The sequence below is a fragment of the Castanea sativa genome, chromosome 5 (genome assembly GCF_040712315.1).
Source record: "Castanea sativa cultivar Marrone di Chiusa Pesio chromosome 5, ASM4071231v1".
Taxonomy (NCBI): Eukaryota; Viridiplantae; Streptophyta; class Magnoliopsida; order Fagales; family Fagaceae; genus Castanea; species Castanea sativa.
In genome coordinates this window covers 32,970,426-32,987,698 of record NC_134017.1, presented here as the reverse complement: position 1 = coordinate 32,987,698, position 17,273 = coordinate 32,970,426, and the positions used below count along the sequence as shown (strand labels likewise).

The following is a 17,273-nucleotide window of genomic DNA, read 5'->3' as shown; positions in this document are numbered from 1 at the left end:
CTTAACTCTTAAGACATATCAACATAGCAATTAGAAATCTCTATTTCCATGGTCAAGACAAATCATCTTAGTTGATATGTTATAGTCTTCGCAGATGAAATGCCTAATTTCATCACAGATTACGAACTAAAATTCTGAGTTTACAAAGAATTTGTGATTTATATCTTCTGTGACTAAATCACATACTATGCATCTCATAGACTATATGATAATGTCCAAATATTCATGTTACTATTATTTTTAGATAATAATAAAACAACTTTATTAAACACAACATTAAGTCATACATAATGTCATACATAGTATCATACAATAGGATTTAAGGGCACACATCCTAACAAAGTGAACTTGGCAAAACGAAAAATACTAGATGATGACAAGTGCCATTGCTACAAAAGAATTGCCGAGACTGCCATCCATGCTGCTTGGGAATACGGAACTGCGTAGGATGTATGGGCTAGAAGCATCACTCCTCTGCAAAAATGGTCTACGAACTGCCATGATTTCAAGCATTTATTTGAGTGCTTGATGAACAGATTACCAAGGGAAGAGTTGGAGCATTTTCTTGTGCAAGTGTGGATGATATGGAACCAAAGAAATGCAATGGTACACGGTGGACAATTGAAGGAACTGGGCTGGCTGAATAGGAGAGTTGAAGAATTCCTTGATGAGAATAAGGAAAATGCAAGTTACTCTAATGGTTACGAACACACCAGCAAGTAAATGTGTATGGCGAGCTCCACCTTTAGAGGACTATAAACTAAATTTTGATGCTGGTGTTTTCTTAGACCAGCAATGCTCGGGGTTTAGAGCAATTATTAGGAACTCAAATGGTGAGGTTATGGCAGGAATGTTAGCTAAGGGTCCCTATGTGCATAGCAGTGATGAGGCTGAGGTCATGGCGTGTCGAAGAGCTATTGAATTCTCCAAGGATGCAGGATTTTCTAGGTTGATCATTGAAGGATATAGTTTGAATGTTATGAGAGCTCTATCTGATCCTACGAAGAACAGACCACTGCTTGGCCATATTTATGATGATATCAAGTGCAACCTTAGAGGAATGTAGGTTTATCCTTCAATCGGGTTAAAAGAGGTGGAAACATGGTGGCTCACTCATTAGAGAAACATGCTAGGAGTTTACTTGAGGATTTGTATTGGATTGAAGATACTCCACCTCCTGCGGTGGATGCTTTGTACTATGACTCTTTACATATCAATGAATGATTAAATGCTTTGCCTTCAAAAAAAAAAAAAAACTATTTAGTGACTTTAGTAGTTTAGTTTAATCTTTTTTCATAGTTCAGTTAAAAACATTAACCTGTGCAATTTGTCGCTTTACACGGTTTGAGAATGGTTCATTGCATATCTGGTATTTTGCTCCAAACCATTCTGGATAATACTTTGGTTCATGGATTTCACAGTTTAACTAGTGATTTGGTATGGATTTAATAACTATATTCACACAACATTGAAATTTCTTTTGATCTTCATGTCATTTTTAAAAATAAAATAAAAACTTTTTATTTAAAGATGAGGTCTATGTATGAAAGTTAGTGGATTAAATTTGATGGAAAATACTAGTTACAACAACTTTTGCCACAACTCGCTACGTGGAGATTTGTGAGTGGTGGAGGTAATATTGTGGGTCCACATATTTAGTCATTTTTTAGGTTTCAGGGGTATTTTGGTAATTTTTAGGTTTAAGGGGTATTTTAGTCTTTTTATAGGTTTTAGGGGTATTTTGGTCATTTTTATGTTTAGGGGTATATTGGTTAATTTTTAGGTTTTAAGGGGTATTTTAGTCTTTTTTTTTTTTAGGTTTTAGGAGTATTTTGGTCATTTTAGGTTTACGGGGTATATTAGTCATTTTATAGGTTTAAGGGGGTATTTTGGTAATTTTTAGTGGTTTTGAGGTATTTTAGAGTTGAGTAATTTGTAGAAATGATACTTAAACCATAATTGGGTACCTAGTTAAAACATAATAAACATTAGTGATAGTTGGGTTTAATTATGTTAATACCCATTTAACCCAATTAATAATTGGGTGAGTTTGGGTCTCATTTAAGTGGATGGGTTTGGGTAGACGAATGAGTTCATGTTGATTTTGCCACTCTTAGTTATTATCTGACCAAACAAATATTGTGGTTCAGCGAAGCTCATATCGAGTCTAAATCTTCTGTCTCATTTTGTCTGTTCCACTCTATACTCCATCAATAAACACATGCCACATGTCCACCTATTTAATTAAATTTGACTTTTCTTATTTTAATTATCTAAAATAAACTTTCACCCCACAAGCCATCACCACCCCACCATCAACCTTTGCTGGCACCGTCCTCCTGCCACCGGCCTTCGACGTCATCAGCATCACCTGTCACAGCCAAATCACCTATTTAATTAAATCCAACCTCATCCCCACCGTTCCTTTCAAACCCATCAACCAAGTGAAACCCATGTTTCAAAGGTCAAACCCATGTTTCAAAGGTCAAACCCAAGCCAATATCATCACCTTCAACCCACCACCGCCACCATCAACCTTCATCGGTACTGGTCAGTGGCGCCACCAACATCTTTGGTCACTACCAAACATCATCTCCAGTCCACACCGTCAATCTCAAACCCACCAACTGCCATAGCTAAAGCCCATGTTTCATACCTAAGCCAACCCATGTTTCATTACCATAGCTAAAACCCATGTTTCAAACCCATTCCTCATTCTTCTTCTTTTTTTTTTTCTCTTCCTAGCCTCCTAGATTACCTTTCTATTTTTGCTCTTTAATTTTCATTCTCTTTTATTTCCTGATTTTTATACTATTACCAAACCCATTTTGTGTTAGTTCTCTTTGATTTGTTTTGTTGTCTTTGGTTGATTCAATGATTTAGTTTCTCTTTGGAGTTCAGTTATTAGGATTTGATGATATTGGCTTGGGTTTGAAACATGGGTTTTTGGTTGGTGGGTTTGAAAGCAATAGTGGGAATGGGGTTGGATTTAATTAAATAGGTGGGTTGGCCATGGCCGGCGATGCTGACGACGTCGGAGGCCGGCGGTAAGAGGACAGCAACAGGAGGACAGGTCACGGTGCCAGCGAAGGTTGATGGTTGGGTGGTGATGGCCGGTGTGAGGTGTAATTTTATTTTAGATAATTAAAATAGGAAGTCAAATTTAATTAAATAGGTGGACACGTGGCGTGTGTTTATTAGTGGAGTATAAAGTAAAATAGACAAAATGAGACAGAAGATTTGGACTCGTCCATATCTAATTATGTAGCTACTTGGGCAATATACTAAGAATGTAAAGAGTTAAGCTTAGTCCCACCATGACTAAGTGAGGTCGCTTGGCTGGACCAGCGAAAATATCTAGTAACAAGATATAGCATTAGATTATAAAGCAAAAGTACTTTGCAAATATCAATTATTTCCAGCCACAAAACTGGTAACAGGTTTTCTATACAGCTTCTATCATAGAACCTTTCTCCATATGTAGCTATCGTGGGATTTTTCTCCATGATCTGCAACTGTGGAACAGTTCCCCACTTTCTGCCATACACTGAGCTTTTGTCATTTCTTTATGGCTACAGGATCTACATATAAACAAAGTCTAAAGCCCAAAAGGTGTCTCATTGAATATAATAATAAGCAAAGTAGGTTAGTGTTATCTTTAGTGATGGAAGGATAAATAATTTAAAATTTGGGTATCAACAAGATTATAACAGGGTAATGGCTGGAAACAGTTTCTTCTCCCACAGCTTATTTGCATAGTATTTATTTAAAAAAAAAAAATTTAAACAGAGTTTATTAAAAAATATATATAATTTTTGGTAATTTTATGTTAAATGTCTAAAAACAAAAAAGACTAAAAGCTAGTTTATTACCCAAAACAAAATTAAATGTTAGATGTGATAGTCACTAGTCATCGTGCTGGTTTATGTGATTCGTGCGCAACATTTAAAAAATAAGTATTAGTAAAGGAAAAATTATACAATAAAGAAAGGATAATTTCAAGATTGCTATTATAAACCTTGTGTGTTTACCTTCAGTGTGCCGCCAGATATAAATAAAGCATCAAAACCCCGAATAGAGAGAGTTTCAAATCGGATAAATAGCTATATATAAAAAGAAAGTGTGGTGGTTTGAAAAAGAAGACCAGAAAATTGAAGAAAGGAAAAATGGTAGGACAAGAATTACAGCTGACTCTAGCCAAAGAAAAAATCGGAAATCTCGGGTTTTTTTTTTTTTTCCTACCCCTCTTATTTGGGTTTCCAAATAATCCAGGCTTAAAGTCACTCATAATGGGGTTCAAATTACAATACTTTCATTGACTTCATACCGTTTAAATTTTCCAGCCATACCATATTCCTAGTGTCTCACCACCCTCATATACATTTGAAGTTTTGTTTTTAGCCACAAATTTCACAATAATATACATTAGAGATCTTACCAAAATTTCTTACAATTGAATCTAAATTAAATAAAAAGAATCGCTCTTAAATAGAGCCAGCTTTTCATTTATCTACGTCAATTTCATCTAGAATACAGGATTAAAAGCAATTTTCCTTTCTTGATTGTCACTTCCTCATAAATTTATAGTGGCATGAGCCTTCTGTACTTGAAGAACCACACAAATGCAGAAAATATGATGGCCCCAGTAACTCCAGTAATTAGAAGGACCCACTTAAATGCACCAGGGTCATCAAATAATGGTATTGAAAAATTCATACCGAATATCCCCGCTACCACACCAAAGATTGCAACAACAAATGTTGCAGTTGTGAGTAGCAGCTCAAATTGGATCAGCTGGTTCCGAACATTATCCTGCAAGCAAAAATTTCCTATCAATTTCCAATTTCCTATCAACTTAAAATCTTTTCAAAGGGACCATTATATATCCCAAGCTAGTATGCCGGTAATAAAAGATGTCATTGGGCATGAGGACTTGGGCAATGACACCATCATAATTTGTAATAACACAAACTGGCGTCTTCTTTTGCCCATCATTATTGACAAGTATGCATTAAGACTAATATCACGTAGGGTATTTTGTGTTGTCCTGTCTACTTGATCAACTTATTAGATTTTAGAACACACTTCTATATCAAGAAATGGGAACAAAAAATGAACTTAAAAAATAATAATAATACCAGCTGAATGTTGATGAAATCTTCTGTGTCATCAATGTACTCCTTCAACTGAAACAAGAGGAAGAAAATGATTTTAAGTCACTTCATCCTACTCGGGAAGATAAGAAGTGAAAAGATTAAACAAAATAAATGCTACACATACCGATGTCAACTTGTTCAGGGTGCTATCAATGACAACAAAATATGCTTCCAACAACATCTCAAGCTCCTCTATACTTTCCGTCACACTTTCTGAACTCCTCATGCTCTCATATCGGCTCCTTGCAATGCTCAAGCTTTTCTCAAGCTTCCGAGCTTCAGGGGGTGAAGAAACAGGAGAAACAGGAGCAGAAATAGATGCACCATCAGTTGATCTGTATCCCATCACAGACTGATCACCATAGAATGATGTCTCCATCCTCTTTTTCTTCTCAGTAAGATACATTTCAGCCATATCTCCATCATCATCCATGAGCTGCTCTATTTCATCCCTAACCTAATAGATACAACTCAAAAAGGAGAGCAAAGGAAAAATAAAATAAAAAAGATGGCTATGACTTGGTTGCATACAATAGGAAGCAGTAAACAAAATATTAGGGCTGTCAATGGGTTTGGACAGGATTTGAAACCAACCTGTATAAGATTTGATTAGCATATAATCCGATTTCAAAGTTTAAGTTTAAATTTCGTTCTAAAGATTCATAATCAGATTAAATTCAGAATTGAATAGATTTGATCCAATTAAGATCTAAATCTGATTAAAATTCCAAGTGCAACAAACATATTCCAAGAAAAACCTATCATCAAGGTATCAATACATAAACTTATATATTGATATGATAATGATAAATGGTATTTTTAACCCAAAAAAAAAAAAAATTATATAATAACTATATTACAAAAATTCATAAGTGAATTGTAAGCACATTTTTGTACTTACAGTCAGATTTGAGTTTGATAGCATCATTTTGTAAATCTACCATAAGAGTTCAACTTTAGTATATTATTAGATCTTTAATAGGATCCTGTGAGATCTGTCCCTAACCCATTGACAACCCTAATTGAATATACAGTACCTTCTGAACTCTCCGAGTCAATGCAACGAGCCTGCTTTTCAATCGACGCACACGTTCCAAATTTAGTGTACTGATCTTTGATGTAAGTTCATCTAATAGTGGATATGCTTCAATTTCTAATTCTGCTGCCTTCAGAAAATTCCAAATATCAAATGAGTTACTAATTCGCACAGGTAATCAACTTTATAGCAAGGAAAGATTCTCAAAAAAATTAAAAATTAAAAATTAAAAATCTTTAAACCAGCAAATACATGATGAAACAAGTTATGATACCTGAGTTAACAAAGAGCATAAGAAGTTCCACAGATAAACAGACACGATTCTTCTTATAAGTCAATAGTTTTCAATCTTTTACAAATTTTGGAGAAACTTCAATCAAATTGTCATTCTACTTGGCATTTTATCTCTCCATCATATTTACTCTTGAATAAGTTTTTGTGCATGTCCCTATTTGTGTGTCTGTGATTTTGTGCATGAGAGAGGATAAAACTTGAATAACAAATTGAGCAAAAGGGTTCTGAACTCCTTCAGAAAATTAAAGAGAGAAGATTTCGGAAGCAACGTACAAGTGTAATCAAGAGTCAACAAAGTAATCAGGAGGTGAACAATTCTGCTTGAAATATATACCACTTGAACACAAGTGTCATCATCCAAGTTTTCACAGAGACACTTCCAAGATGCACAAATAACAGAAGACCTTAAAAGGAAACATTTAATCATTAACAGCCAGTATACAATAATCCAAAGCCTGCCAATAATAAATTTCAAAATAAAATTATTATCCATGTTGCCTATTTGTTCCTAAATTTTTTTTTGATAAGTAAGAATAATATATATACGAAAGGTTACTCTATGCCTGAAAAAACACAGAGCAACCTAGGAGATACAAGAAGAAGAGAACAAAGAGAAACAAAGACAACAAGTAAATTACAAAAGAAAAAGATAGTAAATTACTATCTTTTTTGTTTCTTTTTTCTTTTTTTAAAAATCATCTTTAAGGTAGGATTTGAACTCATGTTTCTTTACTTTTTATACTGGACAGACCAATACACCTGTAGGCCAAATAAGATATAAAAAATATGGTCCATGCTAAAAGGCTCTCATTTGCATAAGCTATAAAAGCCATGCATCAAAGTCAAGTGGTTTGTGACCAAATTATTAGGTAGCTCTCAACTTCTTCAGACTTTTCTCTTTTTGACAAGTAATAAACCTATTGAAAGAAAAGATTACTTCATCTTCACGATGATGAACACAAAGTATCATAAGATAGTACAACAAATAAAACCAAAAACAAAGTGAGTGTTGGAACTCCAAAATAAAGTTACAATGTGTAAAACCCCACGTCTGAGAACAATTAACCTAAGTGTAGATTAACAAGGATTTCAATTGATCCAACAATCTCTCCTATCCTCAAAAGTGTGACTATTACATTCTCTCCATACTAGCAACATCAAACATAGAGAAGAGTAATATTCCAAACATCTGAAGAGTGCTTTCCAAACCAATTCCTCCATCAAAACAATAGATAGCTACTGTTGGGGCACCACCCACTGAACCCCAAACACCTTAAAAAGTTTATTCCGCGAAGCACATGTAGTCTTGCAATGAAGCAACAAATGGCCAACCGTTTCCCCACTAATAACAACACATGCAGCACCAGCCAACTACATAGAGACCCCCTCTTGATGAGGCTATCTTAGGTAAGAATCTTACTCCAAGTTACGCTCAAAACAAAGGACACCCTCTTTGAGGCTTTAACACACCATATACTCTGCCAGGGGAATGAAGAAGACTTAGTACCTCTAATGGCCTTATAGAAAGAACGAACATCAGCTTTCAACTCCAATTCAAATGCCATTGCAATCTATCACCTCCCTCTGCCCCAGGCACCTGTGAATGAATAAGATCTAAAAAGGAATTCACAGACTCCAATTCCCAATTGTGAAAGTCTTTGTGGAAACACGTATTCGAACCCCTATCTCTCCCATCGCATTGGCTAATCAAACAGTCAATGACCTCAAGGCCTCTCTGACAACTGAGCAAGCAAACAGATTCGGGTACAAATAGTTGTCCACACCATTGGTCGTGCCAAAATCCAGCAAATGTGCCATCACCTATCTCAAAGCATACATAATAGAAGAAATTATCCAAACTCTCTATACTCCGCCAAAGACTATACCCATGCGTCCCTCTACTTGATTTAGTACTCCAGCCACCCCCCTACACCCCATATTTCAAGGCTATCACTGGGTGCCACAAGTGAGTTACTTCATGCCCAAATAAAACACCTAACCATTTTCCCAGTATGGCTTGATTAAAACTCCCTATCTTCCTAATCCCCAATCCTCCTACCTCAATGGAAGAACAAACAATATCCCACACAGCCAACAGATATTTGAACTCATCTTCTAAGACATCCCACAAAAAATTCATCTGAGTTCGCTCAAACCTATTTGCCTGATGCATGAATAGTAAATGAGGAGAGGAAATATGTAGGGAAGCTCAAAAGCGCACTCTTCAACAAAGTAAGCCTCCCACCCTTTGACAATTATAATTTTTTCAAACCAGAAAATCTCCTTTCCATCCTCTCAAGAATAAGATTCCATACTGAAATTGCCATAAAGGGTGCACCCAATGGCATTCCCAGATAAGTCATAGCCAAACTCTAGATTTTGCAACATAGAATATCTGCCAGTTCCCCTTCAGGGACTACTTCACTTTGACTTACGTTGACTTTCAACCCTAAGACAGCTTCAAAACAAATTCAACACCATTATAATATGCAAAAAAATTTCCCTATTTGCATTACAAAATAGTTTAGTATTATCAACATATAAAAGATGAAAAATACTTATCCCCTAAGCTGTGTTGGGCCCCACTCAAATACAATGAATAAAACCACCCTCAGTTTTCTTAAACATCTGGCTGAAAACCTCTATGACCAGAATAAAGAAAAGTGGTGATAAAGGTCCCCCTGCCTTAGCCCCTGAGAACTACCAAAAACACCAGTAGGGGATCCATTGGCCATAACTGAGAAGTGGATAGTAGAAATATAGGCATTTAAACACCACCTCCACTTATCCCCAAAGCTGTTCAACTCAAAAGTAAATTAATTTCTCCTTCAGGCCTCTCAAAATAATGGTATAGGAACCTCATTATCTTGTACTTGCAGTTTCCATTTTCCCTCATAACAAGAGAACCTTCTGTTTCCCCTACATGCTAAAAGGTTCAATTCTGTACATACTGCAACTTGTTTATGTAATCTCACCTTAATTTTGAGCAAAATTAAGACATGAACAAGTATCATTCTCAGTAGGTGTATCAGAAACCCTTCGTAATTTTCATGCCCATAAGGAAATGCTTCAAAACAAAACTAAGGGAAATATAAAAAAAGATACTGGTTCATTTCATAAATTTTAGCCACTGATCTGTAAACAATTTATCAAGTATCAAACCCTAGCATGATACACAACATTTCAGCCCAGTAGTACTATGACTAATAGAACCGGAGGGCTATCTACCAATTCCTGGAAAGCCCATCCATCTATAACTTGGTAGATCTTCACACAGAGGTTCACTGGAAATTTGGGGCAGTATGTGTGTGACAATAAGCCTCACAAGTAATTGCATAATCACACAAATGGCACATTCGTCTCTTCAAAATTTAATATAGACATTTTCCCTCTTGGCAAGATACAAGTTCCTTCCCAAACCTTAATTCATACAAAAACACTAATTATACATATTATGTATTCTTTTTTTTATATATATATATATATATATATATATATATATATATATATATATAAGTAAGAAGAAAATATTATTAATTAAGAAACAAAGAATAATAAGAAACAAAAAGACACAAGCAGCTGCTAAACTATTCTAATAGACAAAAGGAAATCCATTAGGGTAGAACAATCCAAGAGACCCCAAAAAACAAAGGAAGCTTTGCGATATCTAATAAACAATAACTACCTTCAAAACATTCTCAAAGGCACTTGAAGCGCATAAAAATGATAGGACCTTCAAGGGATGAAAACATATGGTTATGGAGTTGAAGCTTCAAATCCTACGGTCATTATATGGATGGATAGAGGTTACTTCTTCTTTTTCTTTTTCTAGTTTATTGGAATTCATAAACCTCTGAAGTTTTCGAAGATAGTTTCTTTTTGGCATTTATCTTGAATACATCCCATTTACTAGGGTTGCACCCCATTTTGCACTCTTTTACTGAATTTATTACTAGGGTTGCACCCCTTTTTGCACTCTTTTAGAAAATTTATTACTAATGTTGCACCCCTTTGTGCACTATTTTGATGAATTTATTACTTATATAAGAAAAAAGGGCAAAGCACCAAGGTCATACTGATCAGACTCATTTAATGCTAGCCACTATAAGGTAGAAAAGAACGTTTTGCACCCTAGTTATCATCTGCCAGACTGTCAAGAAGATGACAACCCTCAAAATTACATAAGTTCTAATGAATAAATTGGCTCAAAGACTATCATATATATGAGAAAAAATCCTTGATGTACTACCAGTATTACTGAAAAACCCAAGATTCAGCTTTCTTTGACAATCGTAATTGTCTCGCTTGAATATTTGATAGGTATTAAAGTTGTAGGCAAACAATGCTTGAGGCATAAAAAAGAAACACGGACACAAGAATAACTCTCTCATTAGTAATTAGGCCATGCCACAGCTAATATCATTTGATATGTTTAATCCTCCAGTGTGGTTGAAGCTAAAGAATCATTGATCAAATAACAATTTAAGCCACAATAGACAAGGGTTGACAGGAGATTTAGTTAATGGATACAAGAGTATGAAACTTTGGAAGTAGTTCATGAGGCAAGTTTCCTTTCTCAAGCAAGAGCCTTAATCTCCCTATTCTTGATTCCATTAATTTTCTTAAAAAAATGCATAGATTTTTTCTTCAAAATGGAGGAAAAAAAAATGTGAGTGCCAACACCCAAATCACATCAGGTATGGACAATCAGCTATGCATTTACCAGCCTCATCTGTTTTTTTTTTTTTTTTTTGGGACTGAAATAAAGAAATTATGTAACCTCCTTTAACATGGTATATTTATTTTAATTTTTACTTAGAATTGATTATCTTAATTCCAGCATAATAATAAGTATATTTATGAACTTGAATGTTGAGTTAGGCAAGTAATGACTTCAGGAATCTTATAAGCACAATGCATTTAAAAATTATATAATAAGAGTAAGCGAATTTATAACCATAGATATTCAATGAGACCTTGCTATTGCTAAACTGCCACAAGTTCCAAAAGCTTAAGTTGATAGGAAATGGCATATTTAATCACTAACAGTTTTTCTCACTCCCCATCATGCGTGGGCCTAGATTCCCCAAATTTTTAATTTTTAAATGGAAGGTAGAGTGGAGACATGGTCCAAACTAAGGACAACTACTCTAATACCATGATAAACAACTACTAGTCCCAAAAGTTTAAACTACTAGTCCCTTCATTTCTTATATGATCTTGTTGTAACTTTCTAGATACTTTGCGTTCATTTTTTTGAATAAATAATACTACTTACTTATCATAGTCATTTTTTTTTATTGGTGGTTACACACACCCTATGGGTCTTGAACCCACAACCTCACCCTCCATCACATTAATATTAAGCTACAACTCATTGGCACTAACCATTATTCTAACACGACAATGTAAAACCTTTGATAAGGACATCTTAGCATGCTATTTTAATCTTTTTGGAGATGTCTTTAGCAGAGGTAAATGGCATAATCTAATGTACATTTAGCTATAATAGTCAAGAGAAAGGACATATTAATGAAGGGAAAGTTACGGCACCATTGGACTTAGGACAGATCTAAAGACCTGCCTACAACTGTTTGTGTTAAGAAATAAACTTGGCTGCATCACCAAGTTTGTGCAATGTAACATTGACCCTCAAAATGTGTGCAAGATGGATTTCAGACAAATTACTACATGGGATGTGACTATGCACCCATGAAATGTTGGGAATCATATCAACAAAGATGTACCAAACAGACATTTCCAATAAACAAAATACGAACAATTTTAATTCTTTAGAAGTTTCCTACAAGAAACTTTTAATATGTCAAACTGCGAGACATTATTTCATAATCAATAAAATGTCCCAACTTAATTTAATTTAGGAATTAAGAATATTGCATTATTTTCATAATACATTAATCAATGTCTCTCCTAAGAATTGCAAGTACACAAACCTTCTATATACAAATGTAGCTGTACCTGATACATAAACCCAAGTCCTTATCTAAAATGTGCACTAAATTCTCCAAGTAACAATAGTCGTGGTAAAACAGCCACAGAGAGAAGTTGGATGCAGTTAGTACTGCTTTATAGCTTGTAAAACACAGTTGGGAGAACAGACCAGGAATCAATCAAACATATTTCATAAAGAGTACATAGGCAACCACACACATCATCTTTACAGAATAGCTTTTTACACACATGTTCTGATATTTTTAGAGAAAAATTCTTAGAACATGTCTTTATGTTGTTGCCATAGTGTACTGAGGCCCAACCTGACCAAACCCAAGCCAAGAACTTGTCCAGAAATTAGAAAGGCTATATGACTTGGGGAACATTTTCAGAAAATAAGTCTTTTAATCATATCAGTATGCAATTATCATGACCAAAAATGTAAACACCCTCATATAATTTTTAATTAAAAAAAATGACAACGTTAAGGACGTTGAGAGAAAAGAGACAATGAGTAAAGTACAAACTAGTGTTGTTCCTGGACACACCTGAGAATCAAGAAACGTACAAGCAGCCTCCAGAGCAACTTCCAGTGCCCTAAACTCGAAAGGCAAATAGTCTGGTGATGTGCTCCCAAACACATTGTCGAAGCTTCTACCTCCCCTCCGTAGGCTCAAGTCAGCAGCATCTGACTGCCAGACCTCACCCACACCACTTGTCGTCAATCGCCGTTGTAGCTCCACCACATATTGCAACACATAACTATCTAGGGAATTCAATAGCAAAACCTCATCGGCAGTGATAATACATCGAATCTGCTCCAAATTTATAACAATAGCCTTCTCTCTACCAAGAATCGTTGAGGGGTAAACAAATAGGGGATCAAGCAGGCGTAGATCACGGGCAGGAAGGTCACAACGCCGCATCATAGTGAATTTGTCAACCTCAATGACTTGTGAATTCCCAGATGCATCAACACGAATCCAAGATCGAAGGCCTTGGCCCCGCTTTTTCAGGCCCAAAACATCCATACCTTGGAAAGGTTGCCGGCCAGAGGCCGAAGATCGATAAGCTGCATCTCTAAGGTTTATAGCTGACTGAGGTTTTGGAGGGAGCAGGCGTTCTTTGAGTTCCGCCATTTACATGAGCTTTAACTGCTGCAACAAATGAAAAACAACTGACAAAACAAATGCACCAATTAAATTTAAAACAATGGTTACCATTACAATTTGCAAATATAAGATTAAAAAATCATAGCAAAACGGTCCTTCCTTGCCTTGACTAACAAATATTGATGAATTGGATTATCTAACTTGTGAAACAAATATTTAGAACAAGCCAATATAATGCCATTGCAGACATTGCCAACATAACAAAACTCTGCAACTCTACATACATTGGAGAGGTGAGAATTGAGTCAAAACCGGTTAAAGACCATCTAATTCAACTTAGAAAAAGCAACTCACTTCCCCAAAGTCCACAAAGTTAATAAAACAAAAAAAATAAAATGGCAAAGACCAAAACATAGTTAAATTAATATTTCTATTCTCAAATACAAGACAAAGATTTGTCTAACTCCCAGTTTTTAAGGTTGTTTTCGTGGCATAAATTGAGACCCATATATGAAAAACCCATTAAGCAGCTAAGCATTACGTAATATTGAACTTGTCCCACTGATATACAACATATGATTACAATCTTCTGGAGTTATAAACAACAACATATATAAAAGAAAGAAAAAAAAATCATAAATTAAAAGCTTAATACAAAAAGAGGGAAAAAAAAAACAGAAAATCAAGAATCAAATTTAATCCATGCTTCATCATCTACAGCAACGTACAAACTGAAAATAAAAAAATAATAAAAAAAGAGAGAGAGAGAGTAAATACCTGGTGCAAAGAATGAAAGAAGAAATTAGAAAGGGTGTGTTAGTTGAATTACAGACGTTGGTGATGTTGCCGATCGATTGATTGATAATGAAAAATTCTGTAGGAAAAAACATCAAACAAATATTACGATATAAATATATAGACACAAAAGAAAGGCGTAAATAAGAAGATTTCATTTACCAGAGAGAGAGAGAGAGAGAGATTATTGAAGTGCAGTGGATTGCGTTGGTTTGGCAGTTGGCGCCTGAAAGGAAAGGAAGGAAAGGAAAGGAATCAAAAGAATTTTTGGGAATGGGAATCTCCTCTCGTCTCTGCTTCAAATGATTTTAATAATAAATGAGCTTAATCATCTTTCTAAACTACAACAAGCAAAACGACCCCAACACCCAAAGCAATATTTATCAACAAATTGTAAAAACACCGAAAGCAATCATTTTACAAACATGACCTACTTTTACCTCAATTTTTTTATTATTTATTTTATTATTCTATCCATTCGTGTTATAAAGTCTAATTAATATAAAAATAACATATAATAGTATTTCAACCTATAATGTTTGTTTCATAACAATTGTTCTTTTATCATTTGTCTCAAGTCAATGTATTAATTGATTTTTAGCTTAAGAGAAATAGTACTTCACCAATAAATTTATATAAAAATTTATTAACTCCTTAATTTTGAATTGTGATTGGTATTAGAAGCTACGATTGCGTCTAGCTGATATTCCATTTCCACCTAGTTACCAGGTGTACAACGATTAATAGTAGCTTCGTTAATAAGTTTTTAATTTTTTATCAACAGTTTTTCAATCCACCACTCTTTTGTTCTTATGATTTTTTTTATTTTTTATTATTATTATTATTATTATTATTATTATTATTATTATATTGAATTGTTCTTTAATAGGTTTTAAATCCAGGCATCGAGCAATGTTACATGGAACTTTTGAGCTGGTAAAGTCTGTTACATGCATCGAGAGTGTATTGATACCCAAAATTTGAGGGTTCTGCCATGCCCAAGATCAAGAGAAGGAGGTACGTGGATTTATAAAAGTATTCAGACCAACAAAACATGACAGACCTTGGCAGACCTAGGAATGGGTGAACCCTAAATAAAGAATGCCAAGCCCAAAAATGGGTAAACCCTGAATAAGGGAATGTCCTGTCTAAGAATTAGGGGTCTCAATATTTGACACAACCTACAAATACGACATGGATTTTTACGGGTTTTGATTAGGCCTTAGTGAATTTTAGGTCTTAAACAGATCGACAAGAAAGTGGCACGATAAGAAACATGTCATAAGTGGATCAACCTGTGTGAACCGCACATGTTTGACACCTTAATTTATTTGTGTCAACCCAAAATGACCAATTTAATAAAGTCTGTTTAACTCGTATAACAAATAAAAATTCATTTTATTTTACATTTATCAAAAGTCTTTTGTATCCAACTTATATTTTAAACTTAAAAAGAAAAGTGAGTAATTACAAAAGCTTATAAGTGATATAATTGTAAGTTGAAACTTTACGAACCCTAAGTTTCTGAACCTTCATATTAATATTTAAGGCGGAATTACTTTTTTGGTCCTTACATTTTGACCCTATCCCCATTTTGGTCTTTACTTTATTTTACCGCTTTTAGTCCCAAAACGAAAATCTCATTCCATTTTGGTCCCTACTATCATCTCACTAATGGAAATATTCTACATGGAAGACAAAGTGCTTCGTTGGCACACTAAATGCTGACATGACCAATAAAATAATAATAAAAATGTCATTACAACATCTAAATTTAAAAAAAAATTAATTATCAATTTAAACAAAAAAAAAAAGTTTAAAAAAAAAGTAAAATCCAAAAAATATGAATTTAGATTTGTGTTCATCTTCCACAAGAACACTAAAGAACACAAACTCATATTTAAACATAAACATAAGAACACGTGCCCAGTATTCATCTTCCAAAACCAAACTAGAAAAATCAACCCAGCAACAACCCAATTCTTTTACCTCCATCTACACAAACAGACAATAAAAACAAGCCCAAATGGAAGAAAAAAAAAAAAAAAAAAAATAAATAAATAAATAAAACCAGAACCTAAACCAAAGATATGGGCAACCAAGTCTAGTGGAAGCAAAAACAACATGGTCGATGTGGTGAAGGATTCAACTAGAGGAAATTAGAGAGAGTAGAATTAAGAGGGAGGTTATGGAGAGCAGAGGAAATGTGGAAGGGTGAGGCTGATAAGGTGAACGTGGTGAAGCCTCCTTACTCCGCCGCAAAAAATGTCGGCCACCACCACTCTCACTCACTCTCTCTCTCATTTCTTAGATCGAAACGAAGAGTTGTGTGTGTGTGCGCACGCGCGCGTGGGTATTGGTTAGTTTCAAAAGAATTTATGGTTGTTTCAGCGTGTTTTGAGTGCTTCTTGTGGGAATGGGTTTACAAAGGAGTTTGGTTTTTAGCTTGAAGTTAAAGATGAAAGGATGTATGAGAATTTTCTAAGACTTTTACTGTGGGTTTTGTTAAGAAGTTTTTTGAATTTTCAAAGAGCAGTAACAAAATGAAAGAATTTTTTTTTTTTGTGCTTAAAGATTTGCAAATTTAATTTTTGTGATCTTGTGTTTAAAGATTGGTAAATTTTAATTTTGGTGGGTTTGTATTCTTGTCATTGAATTTTCTAGGTTTGTGTTCTTATGTGTTCATGTTTAAGATCCAAATTCATGTGTTTTTTGGTTCTAATTCAGTTTTTTATTTTCTTGAATGGATAAATTAATTTATTTAGAATCAAAGGTATACGTGAATGCTGATGTGTCTTTTTTAATTATTTTTTTATGCTGATGTGGCATTTTTTAATGCCAAATAGTTTGTTTTTAATATTATTTTATTGGCTACTTCAATATTTTGTCTGGCGTGTATGATATTTCCCTTAGTAAAATAACGGTAGG

The 17,273-nt window shown here is 34.5% G+C and overlaps 2 protein-coding genes across 2 annotated transcripts; one reads left to right on the top strand and one right to left on the bottom strand.

The window, feature by feature from the left end:
* The first annotated feature begins 697 nt into the window (after window positions 1-697).
* On the top strand, window positions 698-1,066 carry LOC142635084 (uncharacterized). The gene has a single exon (XM_075809299.1). It carries the CDS (start codon window positions 698-700, stop codon window positions 1,064-1,066), a length of 369 nt encoding a protein of 122 aa, XP_075665414.1.
* Window positions 1,067-4,298: 3,232 nt separating this feature from the next.
* Window positions 4,299-14,627, bottom strand: LOC142636535 (magnesium transporter MRS2-1). Its single transcript, XM_075810789.1, has 7 exons — window positions 14,508-14,627; window positions 14,328-14,424; window positions 12,987-13,615; window positions 6,194-6,322; window positions 5,281-5,613; window positions 5,139-5,186; window positions 4,299-4,812 (listed from the first exon to the last, which is right to left on the bottom strand). The coding sequence occupies exons 3-7, from the start codon at window positions 13,575-13,577 to the stop codon at window positions 4,582-4,584; spliced, it is 1,332 nt and encodes a 443-aa protein (XP_075666904.1). The 5' UTR covers window positions 13,578-13,615; window positions 14,328-14,424; window positions 14,508-14,627; the 3' UTR covers window positions 4,299-4,581.
* Window positions 14,628-17,273: the final 2,646 nt, after the last annotated feature.